The sequence below is a fragment of the Vipera ursinii genome (assembly GCF_947247035.1).
Source record: "Vipera ursinii genome assembly, chromosome: 3".
Lineage (NCBI taxonomy): Eukaryota > Metazoa > Chordata > Lepidosauria > Squamata > Viperidae > Vipera > Vipera ursinii.
In genome coordinates this window covers 52,774,369-52,801,484 of record NC_139516.1, presented here as the reverse complement: position 1 = coordinate 52,801,484, position 27,116 = coordinate 52,774,369, and the positions used below count along the sequence as shown (strand labels likewise).

At 38.8% G+C, this 27,116-nt stretch overlaps 1 protein-coding gene across 1 annotated transcript; it reads left to right on the top strand.

Annotated features, from left to right (window-relative positions):
• Positions 1–5,437: 5,437 nt before the first annotated feature.
• On the top strand, positions 5,438–27,116 carry EPS8L3 (EPS8 signaling adaptor L3; the record flags this gene model as incomplete). Its single annotated transcript, XM_083360217.1, has 19 exons — positions 5,438–5,478; positions 5,774–5,838; positions 8,602–8,666; positions 10,190–10,348; positions 10,576–10,725; positions 11,888–11,964; positions 12,101–12,216; positions 13,057–13,151; positions 13,873–13,990; positions 15,606–15,670; positions 18,684–18,758; positions 20,058–20,206; positions 20,572–20,674; positions 21,363–21,394; positions 22,741–22,834; positions 24,689–24,811; positions 25,514–25,599; positions 26,215–26,347; positions 27,087–27,116. The coding sequence occupies 19 exons, from the start codon at positions 5,438–5,440 to the stop codon at positions 27,114–27,116; spliced, it is 1,776 nt and encodes a 591-aa protein (XP_083216343.1).

The following is a 27,116-nucleotide window of genomic DNA, read 5'->3' as shown; positions in this document are numbered from 1 at the left end:
TTTTTAAAAAATTACACAAATATGAGCTGTCACTGTTGTGACTACTGCCTGTTGATGGCCTTGGGTTAGGCTGAAACAGGAAATAAGATTTGTCCCATGTTAGGGGCCTAGCAAGGTCTAAATACTTAACAAACATTTAACACATATCTCCCTTGCTTCTCAGCTAACAAAGTGAGAAAGAGCCAGTGGCCTAAAGGTTAGAACAATTGCCTAAGGTGCAATCGGCCCAGGTTTGAATCTCAGAAGGGTATGGCTGACTGATGAGAACAAATAAGTTTGAAATGCATATCAGTCTCCCTTTAATTCTTTGTTAGCAATCCAAAAAAAATTACATACACACACACACACACACACACACACACACACTTCATCAGACAAGAAATGAAGTGGAGGTCCTGATACAGTTTCTGGAGGCAGTAAAGGTCAGAAGGGGGAAAGCAGCTACAGATTGAATCCTACACACAGAGAGTGTATTTGGATTGTGTGGCAATTGAGTCCAAGATAGACCATATTTGACTCAAAGTGGAATATCTCTTTTTCAGAGAAAACTGGGCTGCAATTTGCTGGTCTCACTGCTCCTGGAGACTCTGGTGATGAAGGCCTTTGCCCAACTACTTGTCCACAAGTTGTTGCTTTTCCTGGACTGGGAAAATTTACTCACCATCATTAATGCCCTTGTCAATCTCTACCCATCCATAAAAACTAAGGGAGAAAATTTGCTGATTAGATTTTTTGGTACTGATTTTTTTGCACTAGAAGAATTGTCCTCCAGGTGGATCTACATAAATGGAAATAATGTATATTGATTCCATCCTATCGTGCTAGGCAGGCTGTCTAAGCAGAGACATATTTGCCCCCTTAGGCTTTCTCTTCCTGGAAAGCATCTGACTTTCTGGCTTGGAGGAATAATGAAGAGGGGTTTGGGGATTTTTTTGGGTTTTTTTAAACTTCAGAAGCTGCCAGGCATTTTTTTTACATTCTCTTATTGGTCAGCAGGAGGAAGCACTGACTGCTTCATTGTATTTATTCTCAGCATTTCAGGAAAAATGAAAGTAGTGAATTTCGAAATGTGTTGTTAGAGTTGAGAAATGAACATGGATATTGGGCGAAAGTGCTCTACAGATAGTCTTCAATTTATGATCACAACTGAGCCCAAAATTTCTGTTGTTAAGTGAGACATTTGTTAAGTGAGTTTTGCCCTATTTTATGACCTTTCTTGCCACTGTTATTAAGTGAATCACTGCAGTTGATAAGTTATTAACCTGGTTGTTAAGTGAATCTGTCTCCCCCATTGACTTTAATTGTCAAAAGGTTGCAAAGGGTGATTACATGACCTTGGAACACAGTAATGGTCATAAGTATGAACCAGTCGCCAAGCATCTGAATTTTGACCACATGATCATGGGGATGCCTCAAAGGTTGTAACTGTAAAAAATGATCATCAGTCACTAAACAAACTGTTGTAAGTCGAAGACTACCTGTATTTGTAGATAGCTGTAGCTACTAAGACTTCTTTCTTGAGACTTCTTTCTTGTGGTTGAAAGCCTGCCAATCTCAGTTTCAGCCAACAGTCAATTCTATCAGCATATTTGCTGAGTTCTGATGATCCTTATCCTGCCAAAAGCTTGATGCCAGCAAATAGCGCCATCCTTGTCTTCATTTAAAGACAAAACACTTCCCAAAAAACCAGAACAAATTTTAACAGCTGAATTAATCCATCAGTCTAGCCATTTATTGAATCAACCACTGCTCCCCGGAGCTGATTGTCACATTCTTGTTAGAAAGAGGCTAAGTTATGCTTAGTAGCTGCTCAAGTAACAGCAGAGTTGCACCATGAAGCAGAAGAATGGAGCATCTTCTCTCTCTCTCCTCCACTCTCAAAGCAGCCCATTACCATTATTAGTCAATTTCTGTTTGGACTGATCCAGGACATTTTGGAGATGTACAGGATCAGGACCTTCTTGCTACCTAATCCTGCTCATCTCCAGTACTCTTAACTCACACATATATTTTACTTTGTTCTAAATTTTCTCAGATGAGACACCTGAGTAACTAGTGTTGAAAAAAAAATCTTCATCAGGGTCCAGTCCAAGCTGGGAATAAACAAACATGGAGACTGCTTTAGAAAGAAGGTTGTAATTTATTGAAGAGGAGAACCAGACAGAAAGATGGCTCTGGAAAAACAACTGACCACATGGAGCAGAGTGGTGGGCTTTTATACCTTCTGGGGCTCTTGAGGTTGTTTCCTGTTCCTGTTTGACACTTTGTATTTCCTGTGTCATGTACTTTGACCTGAGTGTCCCCTTTTGGTATTGGTGGATTAATCCTATTATGTCCTGTCTCAGAGTTTAGATGGGGTATGTAGATTTTAAGGGTCTTTGTCTTCCTAATCTCTTCAGTTTCTAGCTGGAAGGCTCCACCTTTCTGAAAGGATTATTGAATTTGCATTTCTAAAAGCTGGTTTCTGCTTAGGCGCTGGGCTAATTTCTGGGGGCTGGTTTCTGACTTTTTAAAAGATCTTCTCCATTATTCCTTTGGGAAAATATATTCTGCCTTTTTAATATTTCCCAAAATATCTCTCTCATCTTCAATCCCAATTAACCTTGGAGAAACAGATGCTCCTCAACTTTGAGATGGCCTATTGAGATTAAACCATTGAAAAGCAAGTGGGCTTAATAAGCTAATAAAAAACCCACATGGGATTAGATGTAGACCTGACTGAATGAGTGCTGCTCAATTTCTGGCTTTGAAGGAATCCACCTGCCATCATCTCTTCAGAGTTCCTTGCCTGTCAGAAAGGATATAAAGTGTTCTTGACTTATTGTATTTTTAAATTTGCTTAATTATTATCTTGTTTTAATATTATTTAATTGCTGTCCCATGCTATGTGGCTTTGTTATTTTTTTTTAAACCACCTTGGAATAAAACCTTAAGTACTTCTACTGTTGTGGAACCCAAAAGAACCTGTGACTCAATCTCACCAGGCTGGCAACAGAGCAATACAAAATGATCCAGTCATCACTGAAAAGATATAAAGCTTATCTTCATAATTGTTATTTTTCATATAACAATGGTTGGATAACTCTAGAAAACATTATTGGCTCATATTTGAATCCTCCTAACTGCAGCACAAGCGTGCATTGATAACAATTCTTATTTGACACATCCCAGTGTTATTGCCTACATCTCATATTTAGCCCACAATTAAGGCAGCTTAAAAATGTGCTTAATTGTTCCAGTTTCATAGTGTTCTTCGGGGGACACAATTTTTGCCATGAGTTTATCATGACTTGGCATGCTTAATTGACAATGTACTCATAAGAAGTAGCTTGAGGCCAAGCTATATGGTGCTTTATAACTTATGCTAATAGTTTGAACACAACAGCAGTCAATAAAGGATCTGCAAGTCAGGTGCAATATGCTCATAATGATTTATGGTTGTCAACGAATGGGCCATTGCAGGTATAATGGTTAACCATGAATCATGAGACTCCCACACCAGTCCAAGGATCAGATCAAAGATGCTCAGGGACAAATTCAATTGAACAGCATTTTATCCCGACAACCCGACTTAACATGAGGACTTAAACCTCACTGCCTCAAGAACAGTGCCATTGTAGCAAGATTGTTTTATGCACAAAAATGGAAAAATACCCCCAATGGAGAAACGGTTGGTGAAAAGGATGGAACTTGCTGAAATGGCTAAATTGACCTCTTTGATCAGAGACAAAACAATACTTATGTTTATTGCTGACAGGAAAACCCTTATAGACTTTTTGCACAAATCAGAAAAAAAAGGAAGTTATGATTTATGGTTTTGATGATTAAACAGGATAGATTATAGAAAGAAAAGAGTATGTGATCATCGTAGAGTACAAGGAAAATTTATAATTGAACCTATAAATGCTGTAAACAGGATTGAAAGCTACTTCTTTGTGTCTTTTTCTTTCTTTCCTATTTTTCTTGTACTTTTTTTTTCTTTCTTGCCCTTTTAGCTTTCTCTTTGGGGTTTTTTATTCTCTTTTTCTTAACTTTGTGTCAGCTTGTTTTACTTTTTAATCTTTTTTTTAATTTTTTTTAATAAAACTATATAAAAACAGCAGTGCCCACTGGCACAAACAAGTGTCAGTTCTGTGAAACAAGGGCTGTGCCACTCTCCAGTAGCTGGGGTAGGACCAGCACACAAGGAGATGGACGATTTATCTGTGCAGAGAAGAGACCAAAGGGCAGAGGTGTGGCCTCTGCGTCATGCAGCATCGAAACTTTAATGCCTCTAATTCGCCCCGTCACTCTCTGAATACTTCCCTTTATTCGGTGTATTAATGCTCCTTTAGACAGAGGGGCAAAGTCTGAACTTGAAACCATGTTCTAGGCATAGACACAACTCTTTCTGTGGCCTTTTTCCTGAATCTGCGTTCAGCTAAGGGAAATCCTGTGTTTGTTCTATCAGACCACCTGTTACCACCACACTTCAGAAGGTAAGCTGCTTTGCTAAATCCTACTCCCCTCCCCTCTTGTGGATAGAATAATAGCACTGATTTCTCAAGTTCGCTTGTTCATAAGTAGAGCCAAACAATGTCGATCTTTATAACCTTTAATGGATCTTGGCTAGTCTTAGTTAGCTCAGCCAGGTAGCCTAGATTATTAACTGGAAGGGAGACCACCTGGGAATTCCACTTCGATTGGCCAGATGAGGAAATTTGCAAAAGTTTTTAAAAAGCATTTTAAAAAATCCTGACAGAGAAGAAAGCCAACTAGTCAGCTGGAGGGTATCTTTATCTTACAATAATTTTATTCTTTACAATAATTTAAGAAGGGTGAAAGGTCTCGGGTAGAAAGGGAAGACATAATAACATGGATGGCGCTGGTGTTAGTAGAAAATACAATGAAGAAGGCTTTAAAATTACCTGCACACAAAACAAATTCCTTGGTGGGTTGTGGTTGTTTTTTCTTTTTCCTATCAAAGGGAATGACTATCTTGGGATTTTTAGCTTGGTAGGAATAACAGGTTTTGCATACAGGAAGTCCTGGAAGCTATCTCTGGCATCTCCAGTTAAAATCTAGGCCATATGCCCAAACATTTGGGAACATGAAAGTGTGGGACCTGCTACCAGTCAGATTAATGACCAGGGCTAGGTCAGATGATTTGGCTGTGCTACCAGACCCCTGCAAATGTGCTATTCTCTACAGTTATGATTAAATTTGGGTTATGGTCTGGCTATTTAGAATGTTGAAAAGAAATATAATGCTTCAATCACAGTAGCAGAAATGTTTGCTAAAATGCAGATCTTGAATACTATTTATTTATTTATTTATTTATTTATTTATTTATTTATTTATCCAATTTATATGGCTATTCATCTCTGCTAGAAACTGCTGGTGAACACAACTGGCAAGCATTTTAATAGGCATATAATTTGTAGGATCTGAATTCAGAATGGAAGATCGCTTCAGCCATAGGTATGGTGCTTATTGCAAGTAAGTCTATATGTTTCAATCTTAATGAGAATTTGCCACAACAAACTATTCTCTAGACACAGATTCTAGAAAAGATTTGGATGCTGTTGATTACAGACATTTTTAAATGAGATTTGGCTCACATCTCAAGAGCAGATCATTTCATTTTGTTCAGAATCAAAAAAAAATTATTATTGGGACTTACTAAAAGTCTTGATTCAGAGCAGGGAGTGGGGGATAACTGAGATATAAGGGAGTATATAGCAGACCTTTTAAAACAATTAAATCCATGTGCCTTGTTTTCTTTTCTCCACAGTGACACTGGAACTCATTTCAACAGAGACAATAGCTTATCCAGGCCAAGTGGCAAAGCCATTTACCGTAAGGATAGCCTACTCTCCTCTTTCCAGATCATTCAGATGGAATCACATCCTAGGGGCCTAAAATGAAGTTGTAGCTATCATCTGCACATTGTCTACTTTCTTGTATAGGAGTACAAGTATTTATGTATTTATGCCAAGAAATAGCCTAGAGCAGGGGTGTCAAACTCAATTTCATTGAGGGCCGCATCAGCATTGCGGTTGCCCTCAGGGGGCCGGGTGAGTGTGGCCTGGGTGGGCGTGGCCTACTGGGTGGGTGTGGCTAAAGTGCATATGGCCTACTGGGTGGGCATGGCCAGCTCTGTATCGTTCACATCAAGGGTGCCTATGGGGGCCTGGGCAGGAGTGGGACAGATCTGAGGGTCTCTGGCAGGAGGAGGGTCTCTGGGCCAGGGCCAAGGCAGTGGGGGCCGTTCCCTCACTGTTTCCAGGATGGCTTCGTGGGCCGCATGAAACCACTTCACGGGCCGGATCTGGCCCCCGGGCCTTGTGTTTGACATGTCTGGCCTAGAGGGAAGATGATGATGATGATGATGATGATGATGATGATGATCATGATCATGATCATGATCATGATCATGATCATGATGGTCAACTAGATGTTTAGACTTGACCTGGTATTTTATCTACCTATCAAGTCCTTCCCTAGGAACTGGGATAGGCAGATGTTGTTTGGTGTATTAAAGGTATTTAGGATGCAAGCTGTCCCAAGTAAAGCTGCCTTTTGCAATTGACTAAGGGTGATTTGTCAGTGCTGATGGTGTTCATGTCTTGCCCCAGATGTTTTGGAATTGCACCCAAAGTATCTAGTACTATTGGTACTATCTGTGCTTTCTTTTGCCACAGTTGTTCTATTTGCAGTTCTTTGTACGTTGTGATTTTCTCCCGTTCTTTCTCCTCTATTCTGCTGTCTCCAGATACTGCAACACCTACTATCCCAATGTTTTATGTCTTTTTTTATGCACAATTATTACGTTTGGAGTGTTATGTGGCAGGTGCTTGTTTGCTTGAATTCTAAAGTCCCAGAACACTTTGGCTTCTTCATTTTGTACTGCTTTCTCTATTTTGTGGTCCCACCTTGCTTGCGAGCAAATTTCTTGCAGATATTCCAATGCAGCATTGTTGCTACTTGGTCATGCCCTTGTTTGTAGTCAGTCTGTGCAATCTTCTTTCAGATGGTCCACTGTTTCTTCAACTTCTTTGCCAAGGCTGTCTTCTGTCTTCTCAATTCTGCCTTTATATGCGTATGTTCTTAAGGCTTGGTCGTGAGCATCCAGAATTAATCCCTCTGTCTCTTTCTTCAACTTTCCTGCTCTTATCCATTGCCAGATCTTGTTATCTGTTTTGTCTGCCATTTTTAATAATAATTTGCCTTGCCATGGCTCTTTTCTATTCTTCATTTGGTCTTTCTTGCAGGGCAGTTTGATCTCTCCAGTACTCAGTAAGCCTTCATTGTATGCTAGCTTCAGTGCATCTTCTTCACTGTCGTATCAATTATTCTTCCAATGCCCTTCTTATTTCTTCAGCCATCTGATATACTTGCAATATTCCATGCCTACTTCTGTTCCTTGGTAAATAAAATCTGACAACGCTACATTGAATGAAGGGCACGATACATTGTCATTTTTCTGATGTTGCTATCTGGGACTTTTAGTTCTGCTTGAGTCCAGTCTACTATTCCAGCTGTGTATCTAATGACTTGCCTAGTCATTTATTTTATTTATTTTTTTATTTTAATTCCATTTATATCCCGCCCTTCTCCAAAGACTCAGGGCGGCTTACAAGCTTAGCAGTAGCCTTCATTCTTTGTATATGCCTACTTATTATTAGGACTTTCGGGGGGGCCCAAGCGGCATTATTACAAAGTCAGCTTATTGCCCCCAACAATCTGGGTCCTTAATTAATTTATTATTAATTATATGCTGCCTAACTACCAAATCTGACTCTGGATGGTTTATAAATTGTTGAAAACATTTAAAAATAAGGGAAGAGCACAAAAATAACAGAAAACCAAGAGGAAGAAAAAGAGAAAGCAAACCCAAATAGGGACAAAAAAAAATGGAAGAAAAGAGATGCCAAACCTCATTGCCAAAGGTCTGGGAAAAGAGGCCTTTGAAACACCAGTATGGTGGTGATGGGGACATGTGAACCTCATTCCACAGAGAAGCTGTGCTTCTGAGGTCCCAACAGATGGCAATGTTTAATCAAAGGTACCCAAAGATTGCCAACCTAGCCAAATCAGAGCATCCAGGAAAATAATATGGGAAACAGGTGGTCCCTCAAGTAACCAGGCCCTATGCCAGGAGTGTCAAACTTGCAATGTCATGTGACGTATCGCAATGTATCATGACTTTTTTTCCATTGCCGGCAATGGGGTGGGCGCAGTTTTGCCATGGTCTGGCATTTTGACACCCCTGCCCTATGCCACGTACTTTCTTACTCTGCATTGAAGAGAGGAATATCAGCTGACTCTTATGCATAAACTACTTTAGAGAATGGAAGCTTCCCCATTTCCTTCTGTTATTTTTTCTGATGTAAAAAGAAACAACCCTCTCCTCTTATTAATTCCATATAATTGGCACATAAAGCGGTCCTGGACAAGCCAAGACATGTAGAACCAAACCCTGCCTTCCCCTGCCCTCCAGGACATAAACTTTCTCTGAGGTTTTGGGTACCCACTACAAACTACGATCTGATTGCCATCCTAATGAATACTTAAAGCAAAAATTAGAGTTGAACTCTGCCTTTTTCCTCCCTCTCACAGGTCAGAGGAAAGAGTACAGTAGAGCTATAATGACGGCTGAGCATGACGTCCGGGATCGGGTGGAGGTAGGAAAAAACTTTGGAAGCACAGAAAGTTCCCTAACATTCTGCTCAGTTGCATTTTTCTGTTATACTCTACATAAGCCTCACCCATTGCTCGACGAAAGAATTTTGGGTCCTTTTGTGCTGATCTTCTTGAAGAAGAGATTACCTGGCCATTGGTTCAAAATGCTCTGATGCTGAGCTTCCTGCGTTGCATGTAGAGTTAAATATGATGCTTGACAAGATTTTGTCGGACTCCATAATCCTGTGCTTCCCATGGCTTTTTCTTTACCAGTTCTCTGGTCTTAACCTGTTAAATGATTTTACAGAATGGGGAAGAACAGAAACTCAGCATTAAATAACATCCTTAACTTACACATATTCAGTTTACCATTCATTCATAAATTAGTAAGTTTACAGCCTTCATTGTACAGGTAGCCTTCAATTTACAACCACAACTTCTGTTGCTAAAATCACAATGGCCTTAAGTAAATCATGCGGTTGTTAAGTGAATCCATCTTTCCCCATTGACGTTGCTTGTTGGAAATGTTGGAAATGGTGATCATATGACGCCAGGACACTGCAATTTTTGTAAATACATGGTGGCTGCCAAGCAGCCAAATTTTGATCATGTTGGCAAGTTGCAATGATCATAAGGGTGAAAACTGGTTGTAAGTCACTTTTTTGAGTGCTATCACAACTTTAGTCACTAAACAAATAGTGGTAAGTGGAGGACTACCTGTACGCTCAGAGGTTGCCTTCACGCATCCAGATGAATGAAGATAAATTAGGACAAACCCTATTATTCGCTGTATTCACGCAATTTGATTAATTTGATGACTTCATTTTGTTTTAATAATATACTGAAGCCCAAACCAACCAGACAGTCTTGCTTTTCAAATTATGCTATTCAACCCCACACCCCATCTAGGCTTCATGTTGGATGAATGCAGCCCCATGTAATTAGCCTGGTTAAGCATGTTACATACATACAGCCACAGGTGGGAACTCACTTCTCCTGGTACACATTGGTCTGAATATCTGCAAGAGACTGGGGCCTCTTCTTCTGACAGGAAGTTATTTTGAATTTCAGCATTAGAAGCTTATATCCTTTCAGTGATTAATATCTAACTGATTGATCACCTGAATTTTAATCAGATAAATTTAGAACTGTTTTCCTGCAGATGGAATATTAATTTCCCTACCTTTAATGTTTAATATTTTTCCATTCTTTCTTACAGTAACATAACAACTCTGAATTACTTGTAAATATTAAACCGTTGTGTAATTAATGATTATCTACCTAATTTAATGAGTTATACTTTGCATCTGTTGAACAAAATTCCCACCATAAATTAATCATTTGAAAGATTTTGTTGTTTAATAAACTGAAGCAATTAAAGTTAACAGCATATGCTATATATGCAGCACAGATGGTCCTTCATTACAGTACTTCCTAGTGCCTCTTATGGACTGATCCTTTCACAACAGTTACATATACACTCAGATTATGCACTAAAGAACTAAAGTCCATATTTGATCCACAGCATCTTTTGACTTGTACTATTGATGGCAAAGAAATCAACAATGTGGACAATTGTATTGAGCGACTCAAAATGATGGATGCCCAAAGCCAAGTGTGGGGCCAAGACATGCTTTTGCAGATCAAGGAGAACAAATTGTTGCTGACGGACATAGAAGCTGAGGTAAACAAAGCTTCTGTATACTTTATTTCACATCTAAGGCTAAATATCTGAACAGTGGCCATCATACTGCTATTATATAAGACATGTAAAATCCCAAGGAGTATCAAGTAACTACTGTTCCTCATGGATTGTTGGCATAAAAAGTTGTGTTCTTTTCTTCAGACCAGGAAGGCGGCAGCATGGTTTTTTCTACTACATTCTGTGTGTTTGTTTGTTTTTGCCTACAGGAAGAGCTGGACTGCTATTCCTTGGAAGATATCCAGGAATGTGTCTCCATCCTTAACTGTTGTATTTACAACTCCATCTTGGCCATTTCTGTGAAAGAACTGAACCAGCAGAAAACTAGTATCTTGCTCTTCCAATGCGAGCAGATTGGGGTAATTACAGCATGTCCTTAATTTGGAGGGGACAGACCTGAAAGTGGCCTAGAGCAGGGGTCCCCCGGGCCACGGCATGCCAGCAACCGGTCCACACAAACAAGCAAAGCCCCATCTGCGAGATGCAGGCAGCACACAAAACCACTCACCTTCCGGTCCATGGAAAAATCTCTCTCCTCCAGCCTAAAGACAAACTGCATAATCTGCATAATAATCTGAAATCCATAATGCAATATATCTGAAATTGACACTTTTGCTTAAAAAAATAGCAGTCCTACCAAATCTCATTTGGATCTATGGCACTAGGAGAGTTAGGAAATTGTTCCCCGCCGGCAGGAAGACACTGATTGTCAGATTTTAATAAACATGTGAGGAAGCTTCCATAGTCCAAGTCCTAATGGATACTCTCTTCCTAGAGTTTAACATAAGGTGAATAGCAAAAAGAAATTAGCCCCTTATTATCTTATAAGAGTGGGAAATAATTTGCTCAGGTATGAGTCCTACATCCTGCATAATTATCAAAAGGTTAGCCAAAGGAAATGTTCTGCAGTGCTTCTGTTGCCATAGGATAGTACAGAATAACAGAATAACTGAGTTGGAAGGGATCTTGGGGGGTCTTCTAGTCCAATCCCCTGCTCATTTCTGTGAAAGAAATGGTATAGGAGACCATTCAGACAAATGGCTGTCCAGTCTCTTCTTAAAAACTTCAAGTATCGGAGCACCCACAACTTCTGGAGGCAAGTTGCTCCACTGGTTAATTGTTCTAACTGTCAGGAAATTTCTCCTTAGTTCTAGGTTGTTTCTCTCCTTGATTAGCTTCCATCCATTGCTTCTTGTCCTGCCTTCATGTGCTTTGGAGAATAGCTTGACTCCCTCTTCTTTGTGGCAGCCCCTGAGATATTGGAACACTGCTATCATGTCACCCTTAGTCCTTCATTTCATTAAACTAGACATACCCAATTCCAGCAACCGTTCTTTATGTGTTTTAGCCTCCAGTCCCCTAATCATGTTAGTTGCTCTTTGTACACTTTCTAGAGTCTCAACATCTTTTTTATAGTCATAGTGACGGAGAACAATTTGTATCAGACAATAACAGTACCATTCCAGTTTAAAGCAGGTCTGAATCCAGAGAGACCTGGAAATTGCTTCTTCTTTCTTTTAGGCTGACTTGTTGAAAATGAAAATTCAGAAAGCTATTGAGGAATGGAAAACTGAACGTCAGAATCATGATATGCTCAGGTAACAGAAGAGTTGGACATCTTCAATATTAACTTTCTATTCCAGATGCTTTATTGGTTACCTCAAGACATGATGATGATGATGATGATGATGATGATGATGATGATGATGATGTAAGTTTATTATTATAATTTAGGTTGAACTTGGAGAACATGTTGAATCAGCAGAGCAGAGCATCTTACATTGGCAACACCAAACAATTTCCTCAGGATTCTCCTTGGGACATGGAACCACACTACACAGAATTCAGTGGTAACTGTATAATTCCTTTTTGCTGGAATGTTGCCTGCTAATGGAAGACATGCATTAGCTAAATAAAGGAAAAAGATGGAGGGAGGGAGGGAATGTCTATTGTCATAATTTACAGTACATGGAAATATGACCAAAGGAGAGAATTAGATTATTTACATGGGATAGATATATAATAGGCTTGAATTGTTCTTGGACTGTTTCCAATTTTGGATGCTCTGTATGGTGAATACAGTAGACCTGTAGTCTAGTGCTTCAAGGCCTATTGCTCAACAATAGGCCATTTGCTTGTAATTTTCCTCAATATTCTATCTTATCTCCCACTGCTTTTCAATATATGCATGAAATTATTGGGATAAATGTTCTGGAAAGATCAGATTTGGTTATCACCAGTAAATTGATAGCCTCCAGTAATATGCAATATATTTCCTTTAAAAAAAATCAGGGAAGCTGTTAAAATCCATTGTCAGTGATGGGTAAAATGACAAAGAAATTCAAGCTTAATTCAGAAAGAGATGCTTCTATTCAGTTAAAAGCCAAAAAGGGAATGGAAATTTAGATAAAAAACATTCAAGATTGCAATTTGGGTATTCTTCTAGATTTAGCCTACGATCTAGAAGCCAAGATTTAGTACTGTAACAGTAACTAGGAATGAATTTCCCCCACCTCCATTATAAGACATTCAGTGTTAAGTGATAGCCATTCATTATGTGACAACAGCTATCTCTTTCACCCTTGGTATCCTTTTTAGAAGCAGCTGGGGTACAAATATTTGGGGCAAGGAATTGAAATGGAAAGTCAGCTAGCTGGGTCATTATTGATTCTGATTATTGAACATTGTAGAAGGTGAACGGCAATTTGACTGGCAGCAGAAGTATGAAACACATCAAGAAGATGCTAAACTCTCCCCGATGTCGCAGGATAAATATGTAGAAATTGTAAGTACTCCATTCTTTCTTGGATACCCTCTCTCTGCTGGCCCCACACTAAAATGTATTTCTCTATCGAGAGGGTAGCAACTGGAGAGCAGGATGTTGTTATCTAAACAGGTAGGGCAAGAAAACTGCATAGTTTGGAAAACTGCATTGTAGAAGATATCTCCCAATTTATTTGCAATTAGAACTCCCCAACTCCTTAGGTTAATCATATTGTCTGGAGAGTATGTGAATTTTAGTCCAAACCCAACTGGAAATCTCCTGTTTGAGTATAGGAGCTATTGTGGTTGGTACAAAGTCTGAATGTAATTTTTTTGATGAACAGAGATTGTAATCATGAAGCACAGCTTCTAACAAAGCATGACAAGAATTTCTAGAAATTGTCTGGAAAGATAGTCAAGATCTAAGAAGATGTTTAGCTAGAAGCCAGGATTACAAGCCAGAATAAGAGATTCTTTGATCTGGAGATCAATAACATTTAAATGATTGAAAATGTCTCTTTACAGCTAATTAATTTTGCTTCTTTATGAGTGTTTTTTTTCCCAGATCAAGGAAAGGAACCAAGTGAAGTAAATTAAACCATCACTAAGTTGAAAGCATAATCTCAGTGTTAAATCTCTGAATGGCAGGAAAAATGTACACTGTTAGTGGTCCCCCCACCACCAAAATAAGCTTTCAATAATACAGTATTTGAACTCGGTTTTTGTTCCTCTGTTGCGAACAGGAGATCCTGAACCATGTTCTAGATGATATTGAATCCTTTGCAAGAAAAGTACAAAAGAGCACCCCCCTGAGTGACAAGAAGAAAAAGAAAAAGAAAAAAGAAAGTGATAGCAATCAAGGTAACACTGCCAAAGAGAGTAGCAAGTGGGCAATTGTGAATTTCTAAATTTCCACGGTCTCCTGGAAAATAAAAGGGGGAGGGGGCATTAACTTATTCTGATCCAAACTATCTTTGATTCAAGTCTCTGAACTGAAGCTTTGCACAGATCTAAGGGACAGTCTCTTTTCAGAGTATTCTGAACAAGAGAGAAAAGATACAAAGGAACAAGCAATATGAAACACGCTAAAAAACTCTTTCCTCCGAACTTCATAGTGACTAGTGGACTTTTGAATAGGATATGCATTTAGTCAGGAACAATTTTACTGCCAATCATTTTTACTGAATTACCTAATTCCTAGGACATTACAATCCTGGAAATTGGGTTCCTTCCTTAATTATAGATTTTGCCTCATTAATTAATCAATCAATCAATCAATTAATTAATTCACTCACTCGTGGCTTTGATTTTCTACCATAATCTCAAACTCTTTTGGTAAATTCTAGTCATCTCACACTAGAGAAGGTTTAATTTAAGAGCCAACATAGATATGTGTGAAGTTCATTTGCCCTATTATCATCAGTTCTGTCTATTTTTGAGATATCCTTTTGGGGTTATATACAGCCTGTCTGGTTTTTCAATTTCCTGAATATTATTATATAATCTGTGATCATATTTTTGTATCCCATCATCACTTAAGATTTCCTAGTTCACTTATAAGACATTGGTGTTCTATTGACTGTGCATCAATCCTCTGTTATGGAGACACACTTTAATGATAGGTTCTACTTTTTTAGATCATCAATTTCATATCTGAATACTGATTGTGTTTTAGATCCATACACTTTACTGTATAATTTTATTGAAAATTTTAAACAATTGTATCGAAATTTTCAAGCACAAATTTTTAAGAATAAGACTAACAAAATGAAATAAAGCAAAAGAGGGGGGGAACTAAAGAAAAAGAGTAGCAGAAAAATAGAAAAGGAAGAAAAAATATATAAAGAAGAGGCTTCCAATCTTTTTACAGCAGTTATAAGTACAATTATAAACAGACCTCTCCCTCCCCACCTCTCTCTCCCCCTCCCTCTGAGGATAAATCCTGACTCTTTTTTTTATAATATATCCTATCTAATTATCAAAACCATAAACAGAAGTTCATTTTTTTATTGAAAAGTCCACACAAAATATCCAGATTATAAGATAGTGTCTAGATCCATACAATTTAAATCCGATGGGCTTTGTTTCTCTGAATGCTGCAGTGGTATATCTTATCAAATAGGGTTTCATATAATTTTCTTGCGTATAAAAAGTGTGCTTTATATATTACACTGAACTCATTCATAGCAAATCTTTGAATTTAGACTGCTTTTTAACTAAGTAAGAAAGTTGGAATTAAATTAGTTTATTTAACATTATGTTTTGATTATTCTGACTTAACAGGATTGCAAATCTGATTATTCCCCCGTGTGTGTGTGTGCGCGCGCACGCGCACGTGCACGCATTTAACATTCAGGTATGATAGTGTGCAACCTCTATCAGACCTGAAAGTCCTGCATGTGGAGATACCTGTCCATAGCCTTGTTGTCTTTTATCTTCTGGATTATTTTGCTAATGTGTCTCTCTGGTTCAGCAGCACTGCCCTCAGAATCTGAATTTGGAGAATGCTTCCAGAAGGTCAAGTACAGTTTCAATTTGCTGGTAGGTTTGCAACTTCTTTGACCTTGGCAGAAATTTCTCTATTGCCAATACAGTTGGCTACATTTCCTACTAGAAGAACTCCTCTTCAGGAATTCCACAGCACGAAATATCTGGGGCAACAGCACAAAGAGCTCCATTCTGTTTAGTCGTAGCTGTTTATTGCCACTGTTGAATTAATTTAGGAATATTTTAACTAATTAAAAAATCATGGTAGTCAGATAAGAAATTACCGTAGGAAACTAGAGAAAGATTATAAAGGTACCTATCTATTCACCAGATGTAATTGTATGGAGAATCTAAATGTACTGTATGTGCTTGTTGATATTTAATGCAGTTTTTCAGATGAAAAATGTTTCCCAAAGAAAGTCTCAGTTAAATCGCAATTAAAATTCTAGGCACATTTATGCTTTCAAGCATGATGCACAAATGATACAGATCTGACTTTATTGGAAGGGCAAATAAAGGCTATGCTTTATCAGAAAGCTGTGATTGCACGCTTGAATAGACCTGATAAACAGGATGGGGAAAGTAGTCCAGACTGATACTCTGTGTAATTTGGAACAGAACCTTTTCCCAATCACTAGAATTATTCCCCAGTGAAAACAACTTGAACAATCTGGATTAGTAAAGGGTCCTAAACATTATCTTCACCCTTTCCTATCATCCATAAACAGATCAATTCCTCTGCCTGGTATCTATTGCAAAAAGTCACTCACTAAATTAATTTTCTAATATTTTTTTTATCTCCTGTAATTTGATCTTAAGACCCTAAATGTGACATGACTGTTACCTCCCATCATTTCCTCCAATTTCTTTATTTCATAAATACCATTGCTGTGTTCCTCCACAAGGTTGGGGCACCAAAATTCTTTCCAGTTTTGATTGTTCACATCTGAATTATCTCATTCTACCTGTTTGCTTTTTTCTCATAGACAGCTAAAATGGCTGGATGCAGGTCTCGAGAAATGAACAGAAGGGAGAGGGTTAAGATTCCCCCCCTTTTTTGCTCATGTATACAGTATTATGTTTCTATTACTAAAAAAAATGGAAGGAGAAAAGAAATTACTGGTAACAATACCACAGCTAGAGTTGTGTCATAAACTGGACTAAGCTGAGATTATTTTAGTTTGTTGTCCAGATCTAGCTGGTATTGTTTTGTTAATGGTTCAGAATGTTGGGCGAAGAAATACAATTGATTTGACAGCTATTATGCAGTTAATTATGGGTTAATGTGTTGTGTAAGCCTAATCTTTGTGTTAACTGATCTTCCTGAACGGTTCCCATAAAGAAAAGGGGAGTGGAGGAAAAAGAGCTGAAGAATGGAGACCAAGATGAACAGCCCTTGAAAACGGCATTTTCTTCCAGGGATGGCCTTTCTTCATTTTTCTTTGCTGGTGGCCTTGCTAGAAAAAGGAAAGAAGCCATTCCCAGCTTCGCTTGGGCCCTAGCAGCATCCAACATCCCTTCCCCCAAATGCTGCAACTCCAACTAATAGTTGAAATTGTGTTGTTGGTGAATGGGGAGAGGAGACCAAGTTCCCAGTAATTACTCACTAGCTGGAGTTGCACATCATACCAATCCATTTTGTTTTGCTTATTGATGGTTTGTTAAATGTATCACACAAGTACACAAGAAACCCTGATTTACAAATTACGTTCATACTCTTTACTAAATCACACTTCTCAACCGAGAATCAGCGGTCCCCTGGGCACCCTAGGATACCCTAGGATATTTTAAGGAGGTCACAGGTGGAAAAAAAACATGTAGAGGGGGGCACTGATAGGGCCATAGAAAAGCAAAGTGTGTATATTGCAAATACTGTCCTGTAGATGCCAGAAAATGCATTGATTACTGTTCAATAATGGGACTTGGACAGGGGAACTACAGGAGGAAAACAAGGTTGAAAGAGGGCTACAGGTGAAAAAAATGTTGAGACATGCTGTATTAAACCAAAATATGTGATAGCATAGCACAATATGTGACTAGGACACTCTCCAGCCAAGGACCACGATAAGTCCTGTTTTTGTTTTTCTTTTATAAGAATCAGAGCCCTGGCCAGAGCCAAGTATCAGTCCAGAATATGCTTCCCACACCCAGTTTAATTTTTAATCCACCATACATGTTTTTCTTTGAGAAGGGAACTAAACATTAGCTAAATAAGCAACTTCAATACGATTATTAGAGGATCAAATTATTTGCCAACACCAGGGCACATCATTGTCAGTTCCATGCCCAGAATCTAATCAAACCTAGCACAATTTCCTTCTCCACTCTTGCAATCTTCCTAATGGCTGGCATAGAGATTTCCAGAATTCCCAATCTGTATAGCCTCTCTCTCTCTCTCTCTCTCTCTCTCTCTCTCTCTCTCTCTCTCTCAATCTCAATCTCAATCTCAATCTCTCTTTCCCCCCTTCCCCAAGAAAGAAGGTGAGAGGAAACCACTTCCAAACCTTTGCCAAGAAGACTTCAGGAGGTAGTCGACTCTAGGCAATCACCAGGGGTCAACATTATTTTGAAGCACAAAAATAGCCCATAACCTGATAGGTAAAGGGAAAGGTTCCCCCGCACATGCGTGCTAGTCATTTCCAACTCTAGGGGCCGGTGGTCATCTCCATTTCAAAGCTGAAGAGCCAGCACTTGTCCAAGGATGTCTCCATGGTCATGTGGCCAGCATGACTAGATGCCAAAGGTGCACGGAATGCTGTTACCTTCCCACCGTAGTGGTCCCTATTTTTCTACTTGCATTTTTACGTGCTTTTGAACTGCTAGGTTGGCAGAAGCTGGGACGAGTAACAGGCGCTCACTCTGTTACACGGCACTCGGGATTCGACCTGCCAAACTGCCGATCTTCTGATCGACAAGCTCAGCATCCTAACCCACTGAGCCACCGCGTCCCCTTCCATAACCTGATGTGGTCTAATTAATGGTTTACTTCCCTCCTTCTTCAATCTGTGAAATGATTTTTCAAAATTGTAGAAATAATAATTATGGGACTGTGCTTGTTTTTTTGCAGGGGGAGCTTGACCAAACCATACAACAGCCAAGTGCTCCTGAATTGACCAACCTCGTCTTCTCCACTCTAAGAACTGTGAGTACAGCAGTCAAGCAAGAAATTCCAGAGGTTTCTGGTGATTGTCTTTTTTTTTAAAGATTCACTTGTAAATAGAGAGCATTTTTTCTTATATAGTTTTTATTGAAAGTGTTTACATCATTAAAAGATAAACAAGAAAAATATATAAAAGGAAACTAGAAAAAAAATAAAGAGCTGGAAACAGTACAGATAAACGAAGAAGAAAAAAAGAAGCAGCAGCTTCCAATCTTCTTTGCAGCAATTGCAAACAATTTTTATTACTTTTTCCCATTTAGAATTGCATAATATAATTCCCTTCTTCCCATATTCAGCTTTTTTAATCAAGCGATCCAGAGATCAAATGTTGGTTTTTGTCCACTGTCAACAAAAGGTCTATAAAAAGTTTTCAATCTTTTGTAAATATGGTTTCTGCTTATGTCACTGATCAAACCATTCAACTTTGTCATTTCTGCAAGTTGTATCATCTTCACAGTCAACTCCTCCATTGTGGGTATTTCTGGGTTTCTCCATCTTCGTGCATATAATATTGGGCTGTAGTTACCATAGAGAGAGAGGGATTTTTCCCCCCTAAATCAATTAGGCACCCCAGAATTCAGATAGGTGTTCTCTATGCTCTAGCAATCATATTTTCTAATATTCAGAACCAAAATGCAAATGTCCTGAAGGTTTCCCAGCATTCTTTATACCTCATTTTCTACAGATGACAAATGCAAAATGGCTGTTATCCAAGGCCAGATGCTAAGAGGTTTCCTGACACATTGGAAATCTATGAAGGCAAAAAAAGACACAAGTGGAAATCATTTTTCTCATGTCTGTGTAGATCAGGGGTGTCAAACTCGCAACGTCATTCCTGGCAATGGGTGGGCTTGGTTTCTCCATGATGTGTCTGTCCCACAGGCCAGCAGTTTGACACCTCTGGTGTAGATGGTTCCAGGCAGGGTGTGGCTTAGGGCTTAGGCAATTACTCTGCCTCGTTCGTGGAATACAAGAAATAATCCAGATAACTTCATGTTCCATTTCTAACCATACTACATTTCTTACCCTTTTATCTTTTTCTTTCCTAAACACAATTCCAATATACAGGGGGGGGGAAGTATAGCTATACTGTGTCTTCTGAATGTTAAACAATAAGAACTTTATCTCTCTTTAGAAGCATTCAGTGAATCAAAACCTGGACCGTAACAAAGTCAACAATAAACCTTGTGACTTCCCCTTGCAAGCCTTTCTGTCCTCGGAGGCTCGATTACATGGTCATGTTGCATTCCCTGAATCCCATGTATTCTCACTCCTTCTCAGATTTTGTCCAGATGTCCCAGGATGAATCTGGCCTCTACAGTAATTTTACCATTGCTGACACCTGCAGCTATTAATTTGCTCAGGCGCTCCTTGAATTATGATGAGCAGATTATTTGGAAGAATTTGGGAACTGCTTGGAATCAAACTAGGTAAGAGTTGTCAAGCCTTGCACAATTAGTTTGCTTCTTCAATGTGATAGGAAACTAGGTCAAATCAGAATGCCAGCCATTGCATAGCACGCTATAGCCAGAGCCATTCCATTAACATCATGCAGAGCCAATGCCAAAGAAAGCAAAATGGACTTTTGGCCAAATCTAGCAGGATTCTTCTTCATTGAAATTATCCTTGTTAATCCATGCTATCCCTGCATTTTGTTCACTGTATAATTTTCAGTAACCCTGTCATTCAAGTGGATTTGTAACAGAGATTCTGAAGGAAACACTTTTGATGATCTGGATCTATTGTAGCTTGATCCACATTTTTATTACTCAATAAGTTCTCTTCCTACTCACAGGGAAGAATTTCCAAAGGGACAATCCTTCCCTCCCTACATACCCACATTTTCAGATGGATGGGTGCCTCCCACGTCTACCTGGAGACCTAATGATATGGCTCAGGTGAGTTACTCGTGAATGGCAGACAACCACAGGTAGAGCAGAAGTAAAATCAGTATAAGAGAGAGCCATGATATGGAGAGCAGATGCTTGGCCATGAGCTTGTAAAGCAAAAGTAGTATCTTGCCTGCCCTATACGAAGTCAGCACAATGTCATCTCAAATAGCCTGATTTTTTATAGTTTCATATATTGTTCAAAGGCAATGTTAATTCTCATGGCAATACTCATTTAGCAAATCATTATATGTCTGTCCATTTTTACCATTCAGCTGTTCTGTAAATGCCTACAGATAAGAACTGCAACTCCCAGTATCTTGGGATAGAAGATAGTCATGAATGCAGCATAAATATTGCTGCCTAGCCTTATGGGAGCTGAACTGCAACATATTTGGAGAGAACCAGGCTGCCATAATTTGCAAATCAGTATGTCAATTAGCAATTGCAAAGAAAAAGCTTACTATATCATCAAAATGCAAAGTCTGCTGTCACATTACTAACAATGCAGTTCTCCAGCAGATAAAATTTTATTGCTACTGCCAATACAGTGGATTCCTATGAAGTTTAAACATGTAAGCAAATAGCACGACATATTGTCTTTGCATACATTTGAAGCCATTTGTTTATTAAAACATTGTTTAATGTGTACTTATGATTAAGTTCACTTAAAGTAAGCTGTATTATTTTCTTATAGGCAAATGGAACCCAGAATAATTCTTCAGATGGGTATGTTCTTTTACCAGACTTTTTAGTGGATATACAGGAAATATTCCTGGTGAATGAAACTTACCTATGTGACCACATGAAAATTATTTTGACTCCAACAGAAAATGGCAGACATATAGAATTTCCATGCACCGAATTTACTCTAGAAATTGCATTCCAAGCATACCTACTCAGGTTACAATGGAATAAATACAATTAAGAATTAGAGAGCAGTTAAAATTTTGACAAAAGTAGTCTGGACACAGCTTTCAAAGAAGGAGAAGGAAAAAGGAGGCTGTGGTGACACCTTTAACACCATCAAACAACACCTGCCTATTCTATTGTAGGTCTTTGGGGATGTGGGCAAAAATGTCAGATTTAGTCTAAGCACCTGGCTGATTATGTGACCAATAATAATAAATTAAATATATATGTTACCCATCTCCCAGCAACTCTGGGTGGTTTACAATTGCTTAAAATATTTAAGAACAAAAATCAGTTCAAAAATACCACAATACAAAAATACCACAAAAACAGAACAAGATACAATACTTTCGAATTATACTGAAATGATGTGTTCTTCAACATACTTAGCAGTGCGTTCGTCTTTAACATGCCATGTTGTGGTTTTTGCTAAAACAAATTAACGATTACTTCTCTGAAATTGGCAAAAATGAAGAAATAGGACCCTGTCTATCGGAACGCTATTGCTAGAGTTGCTTTGGGGCATAAGATCTCCATAATATTCTCATCTGCCAGGTGTGATGCCTTTGGGAAGTGGGAGTCAGGCTACTCAAATCCTGTAAAGGCCCACCCCAGCTGAGGTGTTTGGCCCACATTTGCAGAATCTAGTAGATGTTCCATCACAAGGGATGTGGCCATGTAGAGAACAAGGAGGCAAACTCTTTTCAAGGGTATTTTTTACATAAAAAAGGAAAAAGGAAGAACAGGCTGCTCAGAGAATGTCGATTGGTGGCCCCCAGGGGGAGCTATGGAATCGGTTGCCGGTTGAGCTCCGGATGGCGCCCGACCTTCGCTCCTTCCGTCGCGATCTGAAGACATTCTTATTTGAACAAGCCGGCCTGGCCTGATGGGGGATGGGTTGGGTTTTTATTGTCATTTTTAATATATGTATTTACTGTTTTTAGTTGGGCATATGTTTAATTTTCTTTTAACTTTTGTATTTTTGTATTTTTATATATATCTGCCCTGTTCACCGCCCTGAGTCCTTCGGGAGAAGGGCGGTATATTAAAAATTATTATTATTATTATTATTATTATTATTATTATTATTATTATTATTATTATTATTATTATTATTATCTCCCAGACTTTTGTTCTCAAGGGCAGTTTTGTTTCCTCTTCAGGGCCTCCAATCCTCCCCAACTCATGCAAGCCATGTGTGATTTCCATGCACGGAATTCCCAAGAGCTCACTGTAAGAAAAGGGGACCTACTAGAGGTAAGACTGAAACTTTGTTCCTTTAGTAGATTGATCTCTTGGCAAGTACAGTGCACACGACTAACAAAGCTGCTTTTCTAGTCTTCCTGTATAGGATCAAAATCTACCTTGCTTCTTTACATAAACACCATCAAAGTAATTAAAGTGTATTGCAGCCCAATCATGACTAGGAAAGAGAGTAAATTATACCAGAGTATTTAGTTCTAAGTGGTATAAAAGACCAAAAAAGTAAGAACCAAAAAGGAGAAGATAGTTCTAATCATAATTCTTACTAGAAAACAGTGGCTTCTAGCTAGTTCAAATCATTAAATAAAACCAGAACTGAAGTCTGGAATACCCATCTTTGTGTAGAAGTCATTAATGCTGCAAATGATTCTCATAGGCCAGGGGTAGGCAACCTCGGCTCTTTTATGACTCATGGACTTCAACTCCCAGAATAGCTGACTCAGGAATTCTGGGAGTTGAAGTCCATGAGTCATAAAAGAGCCGAGGTTGCCTACCCCTGGTCTAGGTCTAGGACAGGGGTAGGCAACCTTGGCTCTTTTATGGCTGGTGAACTTCAACTCCCAGAATTCCTGAGCCAGCCACGCTGAGGGGAAAGGGAGAGGTTTCCAAGCTGAGCCATGATGGCTCAGGAATTCTGGGAGTTGAAGTCCACGAGTCATAAAAGAGCCAAGGTTGCCTACCCCTATCATAGGCTTTTGAACTAGAATCTGAAAGGAACAATGCAAACCAATGGATTTCAAACTTGGCAGCTTTAAGTTGTGTGGCCTACTGTAGACCTTAGGATGCCTTTTACCCAAACTCCAAACTTTTCTTCATAACCTTTACCCCAACTGGTAATAACCTCTTTGCAATAGCACATAACTTTGCCAAGCATTCCCTATAACATTTTCTTAATGTTTACTGCCATGCATCATGAAACTTGGCAATCAGACTAGTCGTTCTGAACTTGTACTAATGGCACAGGAATCATCTTTATGTATTTATTTAGAAAGCATACACAATCGCCCTTCTAGGCAGCCCACAGCAACAACAGTACAATAAAAACATGAAATTCAATGGTGAAAAAAGTAAGGTTCTGTATTTAGGCAATAAACCCCAAATACACAAATATAGTATAGGGGGTACCTTGCTCAATAGTAGTAACTGTGATAGGTATCTTAGAGTCCTAGTGGACAATCACTTAAATATGAGCCAGCAGTGTGCTGCAGCTGCCAAAAAAAAAGCCAACACAGTGCTAGGCTGCATTAACAGAGGGATAGAATCAAGACTACATGAAGTATTAATACCACTTTACAACGCCTTGGTAAGGCCACGCTTCAAATACTGCACCCAGTTTGGTTGACATGATGTAAAAAGGATGTTGAGACTCTAGAAAGAATATAGAGAAGAGCAGCAAAGATGACTACGGGATTGGAGGTGAAAACATTTAAAGAATGGCTGCTGGAATTGGGTTTGTCTAGTTTAATGAAAAGAAGGACTAAGAGTGACATGATAGCAGTGTTCCAATATCTAAGGGGTTACCATAAAGAAGAAGGAGTCAACCTATTCCTCAAAGCACCTAAAGGTAGGAAAAGAAGCAATGCATGGAAACTAATCAAGGAGAGAAACAACCTAGAACTAAGGAGAAATTTCTGGACAGTTACAACAGTTAATCAGTGGAATGACTTACCTCCAGAAGTTGTGGATGCTCCAAAACTGCAAGTTTTTAAGAAGAGATTGGACAACCATTTTTCCTGAAATGATATAAGATTTCCTGCCTGAACAGGGGGCTGGACTAGAAGACCTCCGAGGTCCCTTCCAACTCTGTTATTCTGTTATTTTGTTCTATTGAACTCTCCTATTCTTTAGATTTTGGACCAAAGAAAAAGATGGTGGCTTGCCAGAAATGCCATGGGGGAGAAAGGCTATATTCCTAATAATATTCTGGAACCTAAGGATCAGACAACACGTAAAGAATATAATCCAGAGCAAGTAGGTACAATTTTCTGTTGCGTCATGTGGCATTTCAGAAACAGATGCCTGATGCTAGGTGTTATTTCACATAATCACTCCTCCCCTTCTATATAAAATTAAAACATATCTAGGGAGCAGCTATCTATTGGCAATGTGATACAAAATCAGAAAAAGTATACGTTCTCTGAGAAAGGGGCATCTCTGCCTACTTTGTTGGAACCAGCTGTTCAGTTTTCTTCAGACAGAATTGCTGTTATTGGCTATATCTCATTGGAAGTCCACTCACTGAATTCTTCTTAATATCCAGATTAAGAAATATCCTGAATTCCGAATTCATGGAGGATAAATAGCAAGAAGTCTCATCCCAAATGCTTAGGTTTTGGGGAGGCATCACAGAAATTAAATTGGCATTTAGTGAAAGCAGGCATTCTCAATCTGCTGTACCAATGTGTAAGTACGGAACTGAGTCATTATGCTAGAAATTTATAAAAACAATTGAAGCATCTAGCAGCAGCACTTGAGATTACTGTAAATTTGTATTAATTATACTTTCACACACACTACCCACTGAGAACTGGAAGGAAAAACTCAGATCTTCAAGCCCAGTTGTTGAAACGTATTGCCTGTAATTACACTTATTTTTAAATAGATAGGCTTTTAGAAGCTTGAGCAATTAATATTCTCTTTTTCCAATAAATCATGTTTTGCCTCTGTATTCAGGTTTCAACAGGTTTCAGTGATCTCCAGCCAAGTTCTTCACCAGCAGAAGTCACAGTTTGGCTCAGGACAAAAGGTTTTTCCAAGATGTAGGTTTTACTGTAATAAATAGTCCAATAAATCTGATTCCAGTCATGGCTGATTTGGCTATTCTAATGCTTGATGTCTATGAGATGAAAAATTGTGTAGAGTAGTAAACTCTTTCTTCACTTTCAACTCTGTTTAGTCCCTTGACACTTAACATTCCTGCAGATGTACTGCAGCTACTAATCGCAGCAATCATACTATCACTATGACCAGAGATGTCAAACTGGAGATATAATTCTAGATGCTGATATTTTACAGAAACTATAAATGCAAATTTACTTTTAAGCAAAAATAGAGCAAGGAGAGTGTGATAATACTAACTTATACAGGAAATACCAGATTGCACATTTACAGTCAAACACAAGCTCACAGATCAAGTGTCAGAACCAGGAGGGCCATGTTCCAGTTCTCAGTCATTCAGCAATTTTCAACTCTTAACTACAGAGAATGGTTGGTTGGAAATTGAGAAACCCAGATTGTCTATTTTCAACACCAATAGAAAAGATGCACTGTAGCATGGCCTAATAAACAAAGCATAGAGAATCGGGCCCAACCCCCTTTTCTTCCTCAAGGGTGACTAATTTGATTATGTATGTACCTTTTGGTTATTTCAACAGCACAGTTAAATCCCTTGGCATCTTAAATGGTAGACAGCTACTGTCATTGAGCCAAGAAGAACTGAAAATGGTCTGCCCAGAAGAGGGAAGAAAAGTCTTTTCAATGCTTGCAGGAGTTAAATCCCCACCACAGGTAAGACAATGTCTAAATCTTGACCGTTGAATCAATCTCATGGCTTTCCAATTTGCTGAAAGGTATGTTGTCATATTGTCAATGTAGCTTTGGACTGGAATTCAATCTTCTCTTTTTCAATGACACCACTGAAGGAAGGAACTAAAACATTAGTTGTCAGACAGTTCTGGATTTTAATCAGACATTGTAGGCTGGAGCTGCCCTTTGAAAAAGGACTTGGGCTCTGAAGTCCACTAAGGGTTTGGCAGATGAGACCAATGAGGATGGACTCTTTCTGAGAGTATTTTGAGGGGGGAAAATTAAAAGGGCCAGAGGTCTGCCTTAATATAAGTACATGGTTCCTGCATTCCCCACAGAACAGTAGGATGGATGGATGGAGAGATAGATGGATTTATTTATTTATCATTCATTCATTCATTCAATTTATAGGGGGGCATTGCGACATCATCATTACTAGAACATTACTAGAATAATGTTACCTAATTTAGATAGTGAAACCTCTGCAAGAAAACATGCTCAGAGAACACAAAAGACTCCTCATTTCAACCCTAGGCTTCTTTTATCGGTATCAATTTATGTAACCATACATCTCACCATAGTGATTCTGGGTAGTTAGCAGCAGTTCAAAAAAGTAACAAAAATTAAGTGCTTTACCAGCACCTATGATAAAAACTAAACAAGCAGCAATTAAAATAACCATGTACAGTAAAGGTTCTGACAATCCTGCACATGTGCCCAGGAACACAAGCACATCTTCAGGACCCTGTAA